The sequence below is a fragment of the Panthera onca genome, chromosome D2 (assembly GCF_046562875.1).
Source record: "Panthera onca isolate mPanOnc1 chromosome D2, mPanOnc1 haplotype 2, whole genome shotgun sequence".
Lineage (NCBI taxonomy): Eukaryota > Metazoa > Chordata > Mammalia > Carnivora > Felidae > Panthera > Panthera onca.
In genome coordinates this window covers 31,196,674-31,212,785 of record NC_138349.1, presented here as the reverse complement: position 1 = coordinate 31,212,785, position 16,112 = coordinate 31,196,674, and the positions used below count along the sequence as shown (strand labels likewise).

The 16,112-nt window shown below is 53.4% G+C and overlaps 2 protein-coding genes and 1 long non-coding RNA gene across 4 annotated transcripts in view; 2 read left to right on the top strand and 1 right to left on the bottom strand.

Moving 5' to 3' along the window:
* Positions 1-4,102, top strand: part of UBTD1 (ubiquitin domain containing 1) — a 52,180-nt gene extending 48,078 nt beyond the window's left edge. The window contains exons 2-3 of the mRNA XM_060641862.3: positions 1,637-1,864; positions 2,995-4,102. Coding sequence (XP_060497845.1) covers positions 1,637-1,864; positions 2,995-3,380 — 614 coding nt within the window. The 3' untranslated portion in view covers positions 3,381-4,102. The remainder of the gene's footprint in view (positions 1-1,636; positions 1,865-2,994) is intronic.
* Positions 4,103-5,673: 1,571 nt separating this feature from the next.
* ANKRD2 (ankyrin repeat domain 2) lies at positions 5,674-15,674 on the top strand. Its single transcript, XM_060641857.3, has 9 exons — positions 5,674-5,797; positions 9,301-9,402; positions 10,204-10,362; positions 10,477-10,584; positions 12,553-12,651; positions 12,982-13,080; positions 14,263-14,361; positions 14,468-14,566; positions 15,379-15,674. Exons 1-9 carry the CDS (start codon positions 5,711-5,713, stop codon positions 15,526-15,528), a joined length of 1,002 nt encoding a protein of 333 aa, XP_060497840.3. The 5' UTR covers positions 5,674-5,710; the 3' UTR covers positions 15,529-15,674.
* On the bottom strand, positions 7,587-16,024 carry LOC132685064 (uncharacterized). Of its 2 annotated transcripts, none has more exons than XR_009612925.3 (2): positions 15,914-16,024; positions 7,587-8,463 (listed from the first exon to the last, which is right to left on the bottom strand). It is a non-coding gene; the product is annotated as an uncharacterized LOC132685064 (long non-coding RNA). The 2 variants fall into 2 exon arrangements; XR_013550542.2 differs by having other exon boundaries at positions 7,587-8,605; positions 15,914-16,001.
* Positions 16,025-16,112: the final 88 nt, after the last annotated feature.

Below are 16,112 nucleotides of genomic sequence, written 5' to 3'. Positions count from 1 at the left end.
TAAAGTAAATGTCTGGCTTTCAGAGTTTTCTGTCTGTGCTGGTAGCTGGTAGCCGGCAAACCCGCAGGAGGGCCGTTTGTGGATTCAGTCTGACCTGAGGTGGAATCCTCACTCTGTCACTTACTGTGTGACCTCAGGCAAGTCATTTGATCTCTCTGCCTGTCCCATCATCTGTGAAATAGCTATGAACACCTAGCGCCTAAGGCTATTGTGAAGCTGAACCAGGATAATATATATAAATACAGTGCTCGCATGGGGTTCTTTCACACAATTGGTAGGGAGTGGATGGCATGGTCTTCCCCCTGAGGAGCCCTCTCCTGCCCCAGCCCGAGGGGGTGGCCTGGGGGCAGACCCCAGCTCTGGTTCTGTGCCTCGCCTGTAGGATCTGAGTTTTATCGAGGGAGCTGAGTGATTGAGACCTTCTTCCTGTGGATTATTCTGCCTTCAGCTTTGAGATGACTGAGCCTCCCAAAGCCTCTGAGAGATGGTTCTGCCCACAGTCTTGACTTGTCTTGGAAGTCACTTGGGGCTAGGTAACAAGAAAAATGACACTTAACAGAATTGTTTTCTTCTTCAGATGCTGCAGGGGGATTTTTGGTTGGTTGGTTATGGTTTAAAAAAAAAAAAACGCTTTTTGTAACTGTATGCTAGAACATTAATAACAAGACATTGAAGTTTATCATTTTTAATCATGGGAGTATATGTTGACAGTATTTAAGTGTAATGTAAAGTATATTGGCATAAACAACTGTTAGGTCCTTTGCGTAACAACAAATATAAAAACGAAATTTAATAATATGCACGCAACTGTGTTGAGAAAAATGGGGAAAAGGAAATACGTTTAGGTGTCCACAGTGGTTATTTCTGAATAGTGGAAGTCTTGAGTAATTTTTTTCCCCAGCGGCAGCAGGGTACAGACGGCAGTGAGAGGGTGGCCTCGGCAATCAGAAAGCCTTGTGTTGGCCGCCTGGGTGACTCAGTCGGTTAAGTGTCCGACTCTTAATTTCAGCTCAGGTCCTGATCTCACGGTTGTGGGATAGAGCCCCACGTAAGGCTCCATGGAGCCTGTGTGGGATTCTCTCTCTCTCTCCCTCCCTATTTGTGTGCACACACACGTGTGCTCTCTCTCTCCAAAAAATTAAAAAAATAAATTTAAAAAAAAACGAAAGTTTTGTGTTAAGTCGGTATTTGTGTGGCCTCAGGCAGACGATAGGCTCTCTGGGTCTTTTCCCCCTCTGCTGGGTTTTGAGGATCAGATGAACAGTGGGACTAAAGGGCCTGCCCTGTGATCTGGCACAAACTGGCTCCATAAATGAGAGCAGTTTTTATTATCACACATCAACATTCTTTACAGATTTTTTAAAATTCCAAACATGTACTCCTTTGTAATCAAAGGGTACAGTTACTGAAAACAACAATAGCAGGCACTATATGTTCTGCTGACAAAAATAGTTTACATCCCCAGGTTGGGCGTGTGCAGTTTCGAGAGTCTTCCCTGATGGTGGGAAACGGCCCTGGTACTCAGGAGCCACTGCTGGGGAGGGTTGGGAGATTGCTGACGGGTGAGGGGTGGGCGAGAGGGCTGGCCGCAGCCTGGCTTTGGAGGTGCTCAGCCTGTCCCTTCTGTCCCGCCCAGGGCGCAACGAGCCCCTGAAGAAAGAGCGGCTGAAGTGGAAGAGTGACTACCCCATGACCGACGGGCAGCTGCGGAGCAAACGGGACGAGTTCTGGGACACAGCACCTGCCTTCGAGGGCCGCAAGGAGATCTGGGATGCCCTCAAGGCTGCCGCCTATGCAGCCGAGGCCAATGACCATGAGCTGGCTCAGGCCATCCTGGACGGAGCCAGCATCACCCTGCCTCATGGTGAGTGAGCAGGGCCGGGCTTTATCCCCACTGGAGTGGGGGCCACCAGGCTGCTCAGGGTGGAGGAGAGCCGGTGGCCAGCCACACATGGGGAGTTTTTCTCCGAGCTTCCAGGTGGCCGGGGTGGCTATTTGCTTGTCCATTCAGGCACCCCTTACTGAGCATGGGCCAGGAGTGGGGACGCAAGGAAAAATGAGACACGGTCCCTGTTTGTCTAATGAAGAGGTAGAAAGGCACCAACAAACCTCAAAGCAGTGTGATGGGAGCAAGCTAGAGTTGCTCAGGTACTTCGGGATCGCAGAAATTTAAAGGAACTTATAACTATGAAGGGGGATACCCACCTAATAGAATGGTTGTTAGGACTCAGAAAGATACACGGAACATCCTTTAGTCCAGTCCCAGCACTCATTAGGTGCTCAAGGCACGGTAAATATATTACTACGTGCAATACATAGTCCAGGAAGGAAACTGGGGCCCACCAAGGTATAAGCCATGAAGAGCAGACCTGTGCTTTTTCATTCCCCCTTGTAACCCCGGCACCCAGCACATACTCAGGGGAGAGTTGTTGAATGAGAACATGGAAAGTGATGCAGTTTGCCAGAATTGAACAAGCTAGCACCTGGTAGAGCCGAAGGCCAGCCCACATCTTCCCGAGTGTACCTTGAACTCCTCCCATCTGTATGTCCAAGGGACACTTGGCTGTAGGGGAGGGTTCGGGGACTGTGGGGTGGCCATGACAGGTGTACTAGTTTGCTCGGGCTGCTACCACAGAATACCACAGGTTGGATAGCTTATTAAACAGCAGAAATTTATGTCTCACCGTTCTGGAGGCCAGGAAGCCCAAGATCTAGGTGCCAGCTGATGTGAGTTTTGGTGAGGGCCTTCTTCTTGGCTTGTAGATGGCCATCGGCTTGCTATGTCCTCACGTGGTGGGGAGAGAGCATGCCTGAGTGTCTCTTATAAAGCTACTAATCCTGTTGGATCAGTGCGCCACTGTATGACTTCGTTCAACCTTAATTACTCCCAGATAGGCTCCCATCCTCAAATACAGTAGCATTGGGGGTTAGGGCTTCGACATAGGAATTTTGGGGTTTCCCCAGCAGACTCTGATTGCCCTGCTTTTCCCACAGGCACCCTCTGTGAATGCTACGACGAGCTGGGCAATCGCTACCAGCTGCCCATCTACTGCCTGTCGCCACCTGTGAACCTGCTGCTGGAGCACACTGAGGAGGAGAGTCTGGAGCCCCCCGAGCCCACGCCCAGCGTGCGCCGCGAGTTCCCATTAAAGGTGCGCCTCTCCACAGGCAAGGACGTGAGGCTCAGCGCCAGCCTGCCCGACACGGTGGGGCAGCTCAAGAGGCAACTGCACACCCAGGAGGGCATCGAGCCGTCCTGGCAGCGGTGGTTCTTCTCGGGGAAGCTGCTCACAGACCGCACGCGACTCCAGGAAACCAAGATCCAGAAAGATTTTGTCATCCAGGTCATCATCAACCAGCCCCCACCACCCCAGGACTGATGAGCCCACGGACCCTGGGAGGAGAGGCCGAGGAGGCCTCCGCGGGGCTGAGAGGCCTCCCGGCTGGGCACCAGGTCCCCCCACCCTGCTGCTGCCTCCAAGTGCTGTTACTTTCCTCAAGGGCGCCTCCCGCCGGATGGCTGCTGGGCAAGCCGTGAAGGGACCCTGCCTCCCAGGGGCACCGTGGGCCACCAGCGCCCCACACCCAGGAAGCAGTGCTGCCTCACACAGGCTTTGCCAACCTTGTCAGAGGAAGGGCAAACTGGGGTGTTCCACCCTGCCTCTCTCCCGCAGCAGGTTCGAGCCACAAGGGCCAGCCCGGAGGCGCCTGGAGCCCAGATCTGTCGTCTGGTGCTGCCGGCTGTGCTCACTCCGGTTTTCTGCTCAGGGTCTGAAGCAGCTGCTGTCCCCTTCCCCTGCCCCCACTCCCTGACTCTGCCCTGGGCCCGGTGCCAATCCCCTGGAGGGGAGGGGATGGCTTGTGAGCCCCAGGGGCAGGGAGCCCGAGGCCGGCCTCTGCCTCTCCCTGCCCCCCGGCACAATTGGCAGAGATGGGGCAGGCTGGTGGCCGGAAGGCTGTGCTGTCGTGGCAGGGGTCTGCACAGGGCCATCTCCCGGCTGTAACCCAAGCGGTGGGGGGTCTGCAGCCTGGTCATGGCCCATAACAGGTCCCTGTGTACAGACATATCTGCATATTTATCAATAAAGCCTTTTGCTCCTTCCTTCTCTCTTGCCTAGCTTTGACTCCGGTTGTCTGGCAGCTCCGTGGAGCTCCGGAGCCAGTTCTGGTGTGGGAGCAGCTGGGTGTAAGAACCCCGGCTGCTCTGTCCACAGCAGAGACTGCAGGAGCCTCGAATCACTAGTGTTCCAGGCCCTGTGTTCACACGGGTCCTTGGGAAAAACCACTTCACTGCCGAGCCCACTCTGCTTATCTTTAAAGTAGAGACGATGCCGCCTGCCTCGCCTCTTCTTCAGTTGCTGGGAGGATTAAAGGGGATAATGGATGTGAAAGTGCTTTGGAAGCAGAGGCAGCATCTCAGGAAGGTGGCGTTAGTAATCCTCGGGTCTGCTCCCGTGACACACGGGAGGGTGCTGGCTGCCCGCCCCAGCGCCTCGGCCAGCCCCCCAGGACTGAGGTGTGTGTGAAAATCCTAGGGCTGCTGCACTGCGCCCTCGGCAATGGAAAAGAAAAATCTCTGACCAATTTAGGTTATGTGCATGTGTCAGCTTGCCAGCAAGGGAACCAGAGAGGAAAAGCAGCCAGTGCCTGTCCTTCCTTCAGGAAAAGTGTGTGTCTAGTCGGAGGGGGACCTTTGATCAGGTGGCTTAGCTAAGGGCAGGCCGCTTGAGCGTTACAGAACCTGTGGCGCCTGTGGCTCACTGGCAGGTTAATCCTGGGTCAGGACGACCCGGGGCTCACTCCCACAGTTCTAGGTACGGAGTTGAGCAAGTTCAGGTCTGCTTTTTCTCCACTGACAGTTTTCCTTTTCAGCGAGCATGGCTGGACCTCGGTCAGGGTGGCCTGATGAAACTGGGAGGAAATGGTGTCCTCGTCAACTGGGCTTGGCACTGTACTCTGGCCCTTTTCGGGTGGCTTCCTGAAACCCCTCTTGAAGCAAGACTTTTTCAGTTTTACAGAGGCCTCCTGAGACAGACAGATGGGTCAAGGTTTGTCCGAAGCTAATGGACATGCAGCCACGTACAGATGTCTTGCTAGGGGGCGCTGTGGGGCCCCAAAGAGGCAAAGGCCTGCTTGAGCTGCAGGCGAAGCGGGAGGCATCTGCTCTCACTCCTGCCCATCGCCTTGACACTCCAGCCCAGACATAACAGAGTTTGCCTCACCCCAGGGCAAGCAGGGCCTGTTCCCGGGACAGCTGGGGACACAGGCCTGTATTGGGTCTGCACCTTTGGCTTTCAGTTGCCCTCACTGGTACTGGCTGGGCAGTTTCCAGGCATCCAGCAGGTGGCACTGCCATCAAGGTTAGGGGCAAGCCAGCGGGTTCTTTGTGCCTCCCAGCTGTCCTGGCTAAGGCTCAGCTCTACCCAAGCACTTAGGACAGAGGCTGGGCAGGCTCCTTCCTGCAGCCCCGCTCTTGGGGTGCTGGGCCCTTCGGCTCTAATAGGCAAGGGGGTGGGGGGGTGGGCAAACTGTCCCTGCCTCCCCCAGCTCCCTGGGGCTGCCCGGGGTGAAGGTGACAGGTGGGGGAGGCAGGTGGAGAATTGGGCCGGTGAGCTCATGGCAAAGGCGCCCAGCGGGGTGGGGGTGGGTACCCTGGCTTATAAAGCCCCTGAGGCCCTGTGGCTTGCAGAGGCTGGTTATAGACGGCACCATGGAGGGCTCTGAGGAGGGCTCTGAGGCGGTGAAGAGGGCCACAGCGCTTATCGAGGAGCGGCTGGCACAGGAGGAGGAGAATGAGGTACGGGCACAGGTGTGGGGACCCAAGGGGTTCTAAGGAGATCCAGCTGTACTGTCAAGGGCCACCACATCTGTAGTGGGAAGGAGGGCAGGTGTCCCCAGCGACCCAATGGCTCCACTCCAGCCTCAGTGGGCTCCTGGTGGAGGAGGTTGCTAGCCGTGGGTGACTGAGGCTTCAACCCCAAGAACTGAGAGACCGCAGGGTGGGCGAGCCATGCGGGGTTCCCGAGACCCTGCCACACACCTAGGCCTCGAGGAGGTGGTCCGGGCTGCACAGAGCGGGACAGCTGAGATGCTGTCTGGGAATGTGGGAGTGTGGGGCCCGGAGATCTCCCACAGCTGCTGGGTGGGAGGCTGGGATGGGAGAGACTCCAGCGTTTGGTCCCTACAGAATAGAGACTGGGAGCAGAGCGAGGAAGGGTGCTGGGAAAGGAAGCACGGGTTTTCCCAGGAGTACCAGCCCCACCTGGGGAGGCCTGTGGAGCATGTGGCTCTGGGCAATTCCATTTTCTCTGGGATAAAGAAGTTGGGGGGGGGGGGCAGGGAGGAGGGTGCAGGCTTGTCTCCTCTTCATTCTATTTAAACTAATTCTCGACTTAAGAGTGCTCTGCCAAGTGCCAGGTGCTGGGAGGAATAAGAGAATCAGTGAGGCCAGCCCCTGCCTCCTTACCAAGCCCACATTCGTTTTAGCCAACATCCATCAGGCCCACAGTCCACTAAGAAACAGGCAGTTAGGGCGCCTGAGTGGGTCATGTTGCTTAGGTGTCCGACTTGATCCCAGCTCGGGTCTTGATTTCAGGGGTGTGAGTTCAAGCCCCACGCTGAGCTCCACGCTAGGCAGGGAGCCTACTTAAAAAAAAAAAGAAACAGGCAGAGTGTAGACACGGCGAAATAGGGGTGTTCAGTCAGAAGTGAAAGAGCACAAAGGGTGGGTGAGTCGTTCTGACCATGGGTGCTCAAGAACTCTTAGGGGCAGGATGGCATTTGAGTGGGGCCTTCAAGGCTCATGAGCAGAGATCAGGAGGGGAGGAAATTCAGGCTTAGGAAAAGACAGGCACTGAAGCTCAGGTGAGTGACAGTGGGACTGTCCTGAGAAAGTCTGGTAGTAGGAAGGGGTTAAGGCTGGGCACAAACCAGAGGGGGCCCTGGGAAAGATATTTATTCTTTGGGCAGTGGGGAGCCACTAAGTGTTGCTGAGGGAGGGCAAGTGGCACCATCTGACCTATTTTAGGAAGGCAGCTCTGACAGCCTGAGAAGGACATGTTGGAGGGGAAAGACTGGCCCTAACAGGAATGGGAGGGAGGAGACCAATCAGTTCGGAGGTAGGCTTGGTTCAAAACAGGAGCGACCGAAGGGGGGTGAGGAAGAGGGAAGGACCAGGACTCTGCTGGAAGAAGAGATGAGACGAGGGGCAAGGGTGGCAAGTTTGTGGGGGAAGGGCTTGGGCTAAACCCGCTGCCAAGTCCTGGCTGGGGCACCCCTGGATCTCCAGGAATGCCGCTTCTCCCCCGGCGCCAGGCAGGTGAGTCATGCCATTTCTGGAGGGCTGCCGCTGGACACAGAGACCTTCAGCAAGGGGACACGGAGCAGCCTTTGTCCATTCATTCACCCAACAAATATAGCAGCAGGCTGTCAGGACACTGGGCACCCAAAGAGCCCGCCTTCCCACCAAGTGCCTCCTACGTGCCAGGCACCATGCTGAGCACTGTCCAGGCTTTCTTTCATTTGATCTGTAAAACCATCTATGAAGTAAGGTAGGACTTTGTTCTGTTGTATTTCACCAACCAGCATCCAATTCAATAAACATTTATTGAGCACTTACTGTATGTCAGCCCACAAAGACATCTGAAGCAAGGGACTGTAGAGTCTGGGTAAGGCAAGGGTGAGCATGGGAGTCCGTTGTTGTTCCCGCCAGGCCCCAGCCCAGCAAGGTCCTCAGAGGGGAGCCTCTGTGCAGTCTGCACCCCTTTCTTGGTGTGGGAGGGGAAGGAGAGCCCGGGAGGCCGCGGCTAGGGCTCTGTTGTGGGGAGCATATCAGGTCAGGTTATCACTGAGGACATCGGAGTGGACAGAGTTGCTGAGCCCACCTGTCATCATCCATTCGCTTATTCATTCATTTATCCTCCAAACATTCACCGACTACCTGCTATATGCTAGGCCCTGTCACAGGGGCTAGGGTTACCAAGATGATTCAGACCCAAGCCCACCCTCTTGACGGTGGGACCCGGCCAGACCCCACCAGTAGTAGCCGCAGCCCGAGGTCATCCCTCGTTCCTCGAAGAAGATGCAGTGTTTCAGGTGAGGCCGGCACCGGGACACCTCAAACTATGTAAAGCCAACGCGGAAAGGAGAAGCCAGGGGGCACCAGGACCTCCCCAGTGAAGACCTGGGAAATCGGCGCCCAAAACCGCTCTTGAGGAGTACAATACCGGAGCTCAGTGGCAAATGCAAAAGGCAGCTGAGAGCTCTGTGAGGGTGGCCATTCCTCCCCATCTGGACTCAGCATCCTCCAACCTGGGCGAATGTTCCCGGCACACAGGCCTTCAGAGATAGCAGTACAGCACTTCACAAAAAGTGGTTTCCTTGAAAACAGGAGGAGGCCATGAGGAAGTGGTCCAGGCAAGTCAAAGATACAAATGGTGAGGAGACTTGGCAGGAGTTTCACCCCTATAATTACAATGAGAATAAGGTTAATGCTAAGAGTCCCTTTAAAGTGAAAGCTAGTGAAAAGTGAAGGTGTAACTCCCATCCCTCAGACTCCCTGAGAACAGCAGGTTTCCAGCTCCAGGATATCATGAAGTGGTAAAATCTGAGGAAAAAAAAAAAAAAAAAAAAGTTGGTATCTAACAGAGAGTTGCCAAAATTTTTTATTGGTATGTGAATCTATTTAAAAAATAACTATCAACTCTTACCACAATTATTTCATCAATGTGAAAATTTTAATTTTTTAATGTTTATTTTTAAGAGAGAGAGAGAGAGCGAGCGTCTGTGGGGGAGGGGCAGACGGAGCCGGGTACAGAGGATCCAAAGCAGGCTCTGTGCTGGCAGCAGAGAGCCCCAGGTGGGGCTTGAACTCAAGGACCATGAGATCACCACCTGAGCTAAAGTCAGACGCTCAATCAACTGAGCCACCCAGGCACCCCCAAAGTGAATTTTTAATGCCAGCAAAGTAAAATCACCATCATCTCAGTGCTTTAAAAAGTGAATATATTTAATTTCATGAAAACTCATTCCAGTAACCCTTAAACTTGTTTTGCTGAGGACCCACAACCATCAGTAGACAGGTGTTTGAGCTGAGGTTGGGGTCAGGGTTGGGTTGGGGAATTATGGGGAGCCCTGCTCTGGCCTGCGGCTCTCCAGTCAGGAGTGGGGCATGGAAGGGATCTGGGGTCACACAGGAGGAGGTCCGTAGGGCGCCCTTGGAGTGGGTTGGGAGAGAGGCTCCCTGCCTCCCTGGCCTGCTGAGGGCAGGTCCTGGAGCATGTCCTCTCTTTGGCTCACCAGAAACTCCTAGGAACGGCCCAGCAGAAGCTGCCCATGGACATGCTGGTGTTGGAGGATGAGAAGCACCACGGGGCTCCGAGTCTGGCCTTACAAAAGGTTAAGGTAAGTGTCAGGAGAACCCAACCTCTGTGCTTAGGGGACAGGACAGGCAGTTAGGGCTTTGCTGCTCCTAGTGTGGTATGAGAACCAGCATCTCCGCACCCCTGGGAGCGTGTTAGCAATGAAGAATCTTAGCCCCACCCCAGACCTGGTGAGTCAGAATCTGCATGTGTACAAGATCCCAGGGAATTTATTTTGGAAGCCCCAAGTTATTGAGTGGCCCTACCGCAGGCACCATGCAGGTGTTAAGGGGCTCAGGGAGACTGTGTGTGCGGATTGGAGATCTCCGTGCTCGTAAGAGAAAAACAGTTTCCCAAGCACTATTGTGGAGGATGATCCCATAGGATGCTTGTCTGAAGGACATCAACCGAGCCATACTAGAATTTACCTCTGGGAGAGAAGGGTTTTCTCTTCATACCTCTTATGTTTCTGTATTTCTTCTTAATATTAGTCATGTATTACTTTTATCATCACACACACACACACACACACACACAAATGAAACTGCATGGAAGGAAAGCTGAGGATTCATACTCCACTTGGAAGGCCTGGGCTAAGGATTGCCTCTGAGATTCCCTCATCCTACCCTTCACCTACGTGAAGCCTTGAAGCTGGTAGCTCTTACGCAGTCCCCTCAAGTCTCCCCTTGTCCCCTGATCTGAGCCATCTGTGTCCCTGTCTCATCTGCTTCTTCTAGTCCTGGATTCTTTCTCCCTTGAGAAGCTCTCCCTTATCCTCCTCCCCCAGCTTAGCTCAGGGTCCCCAAGCCCCCAGCATGGGGGTTGATGAACCCCCTCCATGCAGGGTCAAGAGCGTGTGCGCAAGACATCACTAGACCTTCGGCGGGAGATCATCGATGTGGGTGGGATCCAGAACCTCATCGAGCTGCGGAAAAAACGCAAGCAAAAAAAGCGGGAAGCACTGACTGCCCCCCAGGAGCCACCTCCAGAGCCTGAGGAGATCGTAAGGGTCCTGGGACGGGGGAAACACCTGTGTTGTCAGGGGCGGGGTGGAGGTGGGCAGGGGGCCTCTGATCACTACAGAGCAGCCCTCCATGACTAGATTCATGCCTTCCAGACAGGACCTGTGGACGAGGAGACATTCCTGAAAGCGGCAGTGGAGGGGAAAATGAAGGTCATTGAGAAATTCCTGGCCGATGGGGGTTCCCCGGACACCTGTGATCAGGTGATATTCCTACCTGCGCCTGTGCCTGCCTCCCTTTCAGAGTTGCCACCCCCACCCCTCCCACTTGTGGACCTGTTTGAGAACAGGCATTGGGTGTCCTTTAGGAAGGGGTCTTTAGAAGATTTGGGATGTCCTCTTGCCCGTGCGGGAACTTATCTAAATCTTTAGGCCCTTTTCAAGTTGAACCACCTCCAAGGAAACAAATGTCAGGTGGTCCTTTAGGGAAGAAAGAGGAATAGAGTTAAATTTAAAAAGACAAAATGAAGAATTTGAGGCTCAAATCCCATCTGTACGGGACCTTAGCTATGAGACCATTGCTAGGTTCATTACCTCTCCATGCCTAAGTTTCCTTCTCTGTAAAATGGCCTATTTCCCTCAGAGCATGTCATGGGGATCAAACAGAATATTAATGCCTTAATAAGTCATTACTGAATGAAGGAAAAAACTATAAAGCACATACTAGGAAATGATATTATTTTTGTGTTGCATTATATAATATGCTTCCCTTTAAAAATTATTTTTATTTTAAATTTTTTTTTTTTCAACGGTTTTTATTTATTTTTGGGACAGAGAGAGACAGAGCATGAACGGGGGAGGGGCAGAGAGAGAGGGAGACACAGAATCGGAATCAGGCTCCAGGCTCTGAGCCATCAGCCCAGAGCCTGACGCGGGGCTCGAACTCACAGACCGCGAGATCGTGACCTGGCTGAAGTCGGACGCTTAACCGACTGCGCCACCCAGGCGCCCCAAAAATTATTTTTATTTTATTGTGGTGGAATACATATAGCATGAAATGGCCATTTTAATTTTTTTTAATGTTTATTTTTGAGAGAGAGAGACAGAGCATGCACGGGGGAAGGGCAGAGGGAGAGAGGGAGACACAGAATCTGAAGTAGGCTACAGACTCGGAGCTGTCAGCACAGAGCCCGACACAGGGCTCGAACTCACGAGATGTGAGATCATGACCTGAGCCAAAGTCAGACGCTTAACTGACTGAGTCACCCAAGCGCCCCCATTTTAGCCATTTTAAGTGCACAATTCAGTGGCACTAATTACATCCACCATGTCGTGCAATCATCACAATTTTCAAAACATTTCCATCATCCATCACACTTCGTTTTGTTTTCCCTGAAAACTGCCTCTTTCACACTTGGTACGGTGCTCTTTCACACTCATATCCCAGGATTAAGCAAATTTATGGTCACTCCCTTCAGCCTGTATCATTGTGGGCTTAGACTGCATGGCCTTTCCATTCTTTAGACTCTGGAATCTGAATCCTCTCGGTCTATCCAAGCACCTCCTGTCCCTGAGCACTGTACCAGGCGCTGGGGCGGGGGGAGGGGGGTGTGCAAAAAAGGGAAGACCAGGGTTGAGGGTGGAGGGAGACTGGTGTATAGCCAGATCTTTAGACTATGGAAAGATATGCCCCATGGCTTGAGTGTTTCAAAAGATCAAAGCAAAATGCTGAAACTCGTTCCTTCTTCGGATCAGTCATTTGTGTGCACCTGCTCATTCTGGCCCTGGGCTAGGCACTGAGGAGAAGCAGAGTCTAGTAAGGCTTGGCTTGCCTTTCAACACCCTCTCACCATGGAAGGTTCTCTGGGTCACCCAAGGCACAGCTCTGGCCCAGAGGTTTCAAGATGATGGCACTTGAGTTGCCTTGCCTCTTGAAGGAGTAGCAAGAATTCATCAAGCACTCACAGGAAGTGAGGGCAAAATAGGCATTCCTGGCAGAGGGAACAGCCTGTGCCAAGGCCCAGCGTGACATGCTTGGGAGAGGGCACATGGAGAAGGTCAGAGTTCCCAGGGCATTAGAGGGCTCCATAGCTGGTCTAGATAGAACATAAAAGAGCTGGCAGAGCATGGAAGATAGGGGGACCGAGCATAGGGGTCAGAATCAAACTGGGTTAAGTCCTGGGTCTTAGCCTGGGGCCAGAGATCAGGCCCTGACAGTCTCTCTGGGGACAGTTCCGCCGGACAGCATTGCATCGAGCTTCCCTGGAAGGCCACATGGAGATCCTGGAGAAGCTTCTGGAGAGTGGGGCTACTGTGGACTTCCAGGATCGGGTGAGCTATAGAGCTGGTATTGGGCAGGAGGTAGGAGGTAGGCCCAGCACCAACAGACCCCCTCTTCCTGTAAACCTGTGCCAACCTGGAAGACACTCATGCTTCCTCAGGGGCCAGGCCTCATCTCTAGCAGATTGTATGACCTGGGGCCACCCTTCGTTAATTTGGCATGGACCTGAGGGTTCTCCTGCTCTGCTTGGTCCATAGCCCAGGCATAGGCATGCCCCAGCCCCTTCCCTGCCCTCTTTCCCTCGATTCGTCCCACCCTCTTGGCTGGGGTCCTTTCCCCTAGGCTCCTTTCTTCCCTAAAGCCCCATCTTTCCCTTCTAGCTGGACTGCACGGCCATGCATTGGGCCTGCCGTGGGGGCCACTTGGAGGTGGTAAAACTCCTGCAAAGCCGAGGAGGAAACACCAACATAAGAGATAAGGTGGGGCAATAATGCTCACAGATATTAGGGTAGCTGGAGGGGGAGGGCAAGAAGCAGAGAACAGAAAAGCCCAGTAGGGCAGGAGGGTAGTGAGCTAGTCTGGTTTCTAGAGTGGCTGCAGAGCCCAGGGAGGGGTCCTTGCCATCAACTGTAGGTCCTTGGGGACCACCATCTGGGGATGGGAGCAGAAGGGCAGGAGAGAAGAGAAGAAATCCACTATTGGGGGGCTTTGGGATCACTCAAAAGATGCAGGATGTGTTCATCCATGCAATTCTTTATCATCCTTTATTTATCTGTCCATCCATCCATTCATTTATTCATCTGTTCACCCACCATTTTTCTGTTTATTCATTCCTTTGTGTATATCCTTGAACAAGTGACAGATAGGTTCAAGACAGCCTCTGAGCCTATGTTATTATCTGTCAAATGTTTTACAGAATTATTATATAATTAGATGTGAAAGTGTATGTAAATTATTTATTCATCATAAGGCTGATGTTTTGTAAGCTTCTGCCATGCCTAATACATGGTCATCCTTCAGTAAATGGCATCTAGTATAATTATTTATTTTTTTTAACAATTTGGAGCGTCTTTTTTTTTTTTAAGTTTATTTATTTTGAGAGAGAGAGCCAGGAAGGGGCAGAGAGAGAGAGGGAGAGAGAGATTCCCAAGCAGACTCCACACCATCAGGACAGAGCCCAACACAGGGCTCCATCCCACAAACCGCGAGATCATGACTTGAGCTGAAATCAAGAGTCAGATGCTCAACCCGCTGAGCCACCCAGGTGACCCTAAGATTTTTTTAAAGTAATCTCTGTACTCAACATTGGGCTCAAACCTACAACCCCAAGATTAGGAGTTGCATGCTCTACCGACTGAGCCACCCAGGTATACCACATCTATTATAATTATTAAAAGAAGGGCAGAGGAGTAAGCAGTTGCTCACAGCTGGATGAGAGAGGAACCATAGAAGGCTTCCCAGAGAAGGCGGCATGAAATACTTCAGAGTTAAACCACTGGATAAGATGGTGGAAACTGTAGCATTCCCAGCCCCTCCAGGGCTCAGGCCTTGACACTACGACTCAGGGAAGGGACGAGGCTGGAATTAGGACAGCCTCCCTTCCCGGAGGCACCACAGTCCAGGCTCCTTCAGCTAGCAGTTCCTGTTTCCTCCCCACCCAGCTGCTGAGTACCCCCCTGCATGTGGCAGTCCGGACGGGGCAGGTGGAGATTGTGCAGCACTTTCTGTCCCTGGGCATGGACATCAATGCCAAAGACAGAGTGAGTGTCCAGCTTCCCTTCTGCTCAGCCACCCCAAGGGGGTGCAGGCAGCCTGAGGGCTCCCACACGCCCCCATGGGCCATACTGAGTATCACACTGGCTCTAGGAAGGGGACAGTGCCCTGCACGATGCTGTGAGGCTCAACCGCTACAAAATCATCAAATTGCTGCTTCTGCATGGGGCTGACATGATGACCAAGAACCTGGTAAGTTCATTCCTTCCCAGATTCAGTAATCAGTGTGCACGACTCCCCCAGGCTCTGTGCCAAGAACCTGGAGGAAATACAGAGCCAAGCAAGACTCAGCCTGCCCTTGGAGCACCCTCACAGTGGAAGGTCTCTTTGGGCCCCTGGAGATTTGGGGACCACCCACCTTCCCAACTCGCTCTTATGCTTGTCTCTGTCTAGAGTGCAAGTGCAGAGAAACGGCCAGGAGGGGCAGTAAGAGGACTTCCCAAAGCCCCCTCCCAGAAGATGCAAGGAAGTCCTAATGTCCAGGCCCAGGGAGGCCAGAATCATGGAGAGACAGAGCTAGAAGGAACCTAACTAAGCACTTGGTTGGCACAACCACTGCTAGCACATTGTGTTGGCCTGGCGGGCCTGGAGTTCTCCAAGGGTCCTATATCCCCTAGCCCAAGCTCTTCTTTGGGGCCCAGTGCAATAGCAAAAGAGGGGGGAATGGGAAGGTCCCCCTGCCTCAAGAAAGGCTAAGGGGATAATGGGAAAGTCAGGACGATGTGGGGAGGAAGTAGATGAGGGCTTCTCAACCACAACATTATTGGTAAGTGGGGCTGGATAATTCCTTGTTGTGGGGACTGTCCTGTGTACTGGAGCCTTTTAAAGCAGCGTCCCTGACCTCTGTGCACCATATGCCAGTAGTTTCCGCTCCCCTGATGGTGACAACCAAAGCCACCTCTAGACACGGCCAAGTGCGTCCAGTTGGAAGCCCTGGTTCAGATGAAGGCGCCTTCTGGTACAAACTTCTGAACAGTGACGGCATCTCCTCTTGGTTCCCCCAGGCAGGAAAGACCCCCACGGACCTGGTGCAACTGTGGCAGGCTGACACCCGGCAGGCTCTGGAGCACCCAGAGCCAGGGGCAGAGCAGAACGGGTTGGAGGGTCCTGCTGAGAGTGTGCAGGAGACCCCCCAGCCTGTGCCAGCCCAGTAAACACCTGGCCCTGGCACCCAGGCTGTCCCTTGGGTACAGCCAGAGGATCACAGTAATGGCCCCCAGAGCTGACAACCCTGCCATTCTTCTGCATACGACCCGGGCACCCACAAGCTACCGCAATTAAAAAAAAAAAAAAAAAAAAGTGTCTTTTTGCTATTTGTGACGTTTGTTTCTATTTGTGTCTGAAATGTTTAGGAATGAAGGAAAACTTTGGAGCAAGGGCAGGCTCGGGGAAGAGGGGAACTTAGAGCCTTTCGGCCCCGGCCCTGTTGCTTTTCCTACAGGGGTGTCTTCTTGCTTCTTTCCTGCCAGCCCTCCTCCCACATCCCCAGCGCGGACCATCTTCCCCGCGCACCCATCCCGCCCCTCCCCCGTTCCGTACCGGTGACCGCCGTCCTATGGGGCTATGTGGCCAGCACAGCCTTGTCACGTGGCAGCCCGCACAGGAGGAGCCTGGCGGGGGTTCAGGGTCTCGGAGAGCAGCGCCGCGCTGCTGCCTGCAGTTTTTCCCCAGCCGCGCCTCCCGCAGGGCCGGGCCTGCTCAGCCAATCAGCTGGCTTTGGGGCTGGGGATTGTGGGAG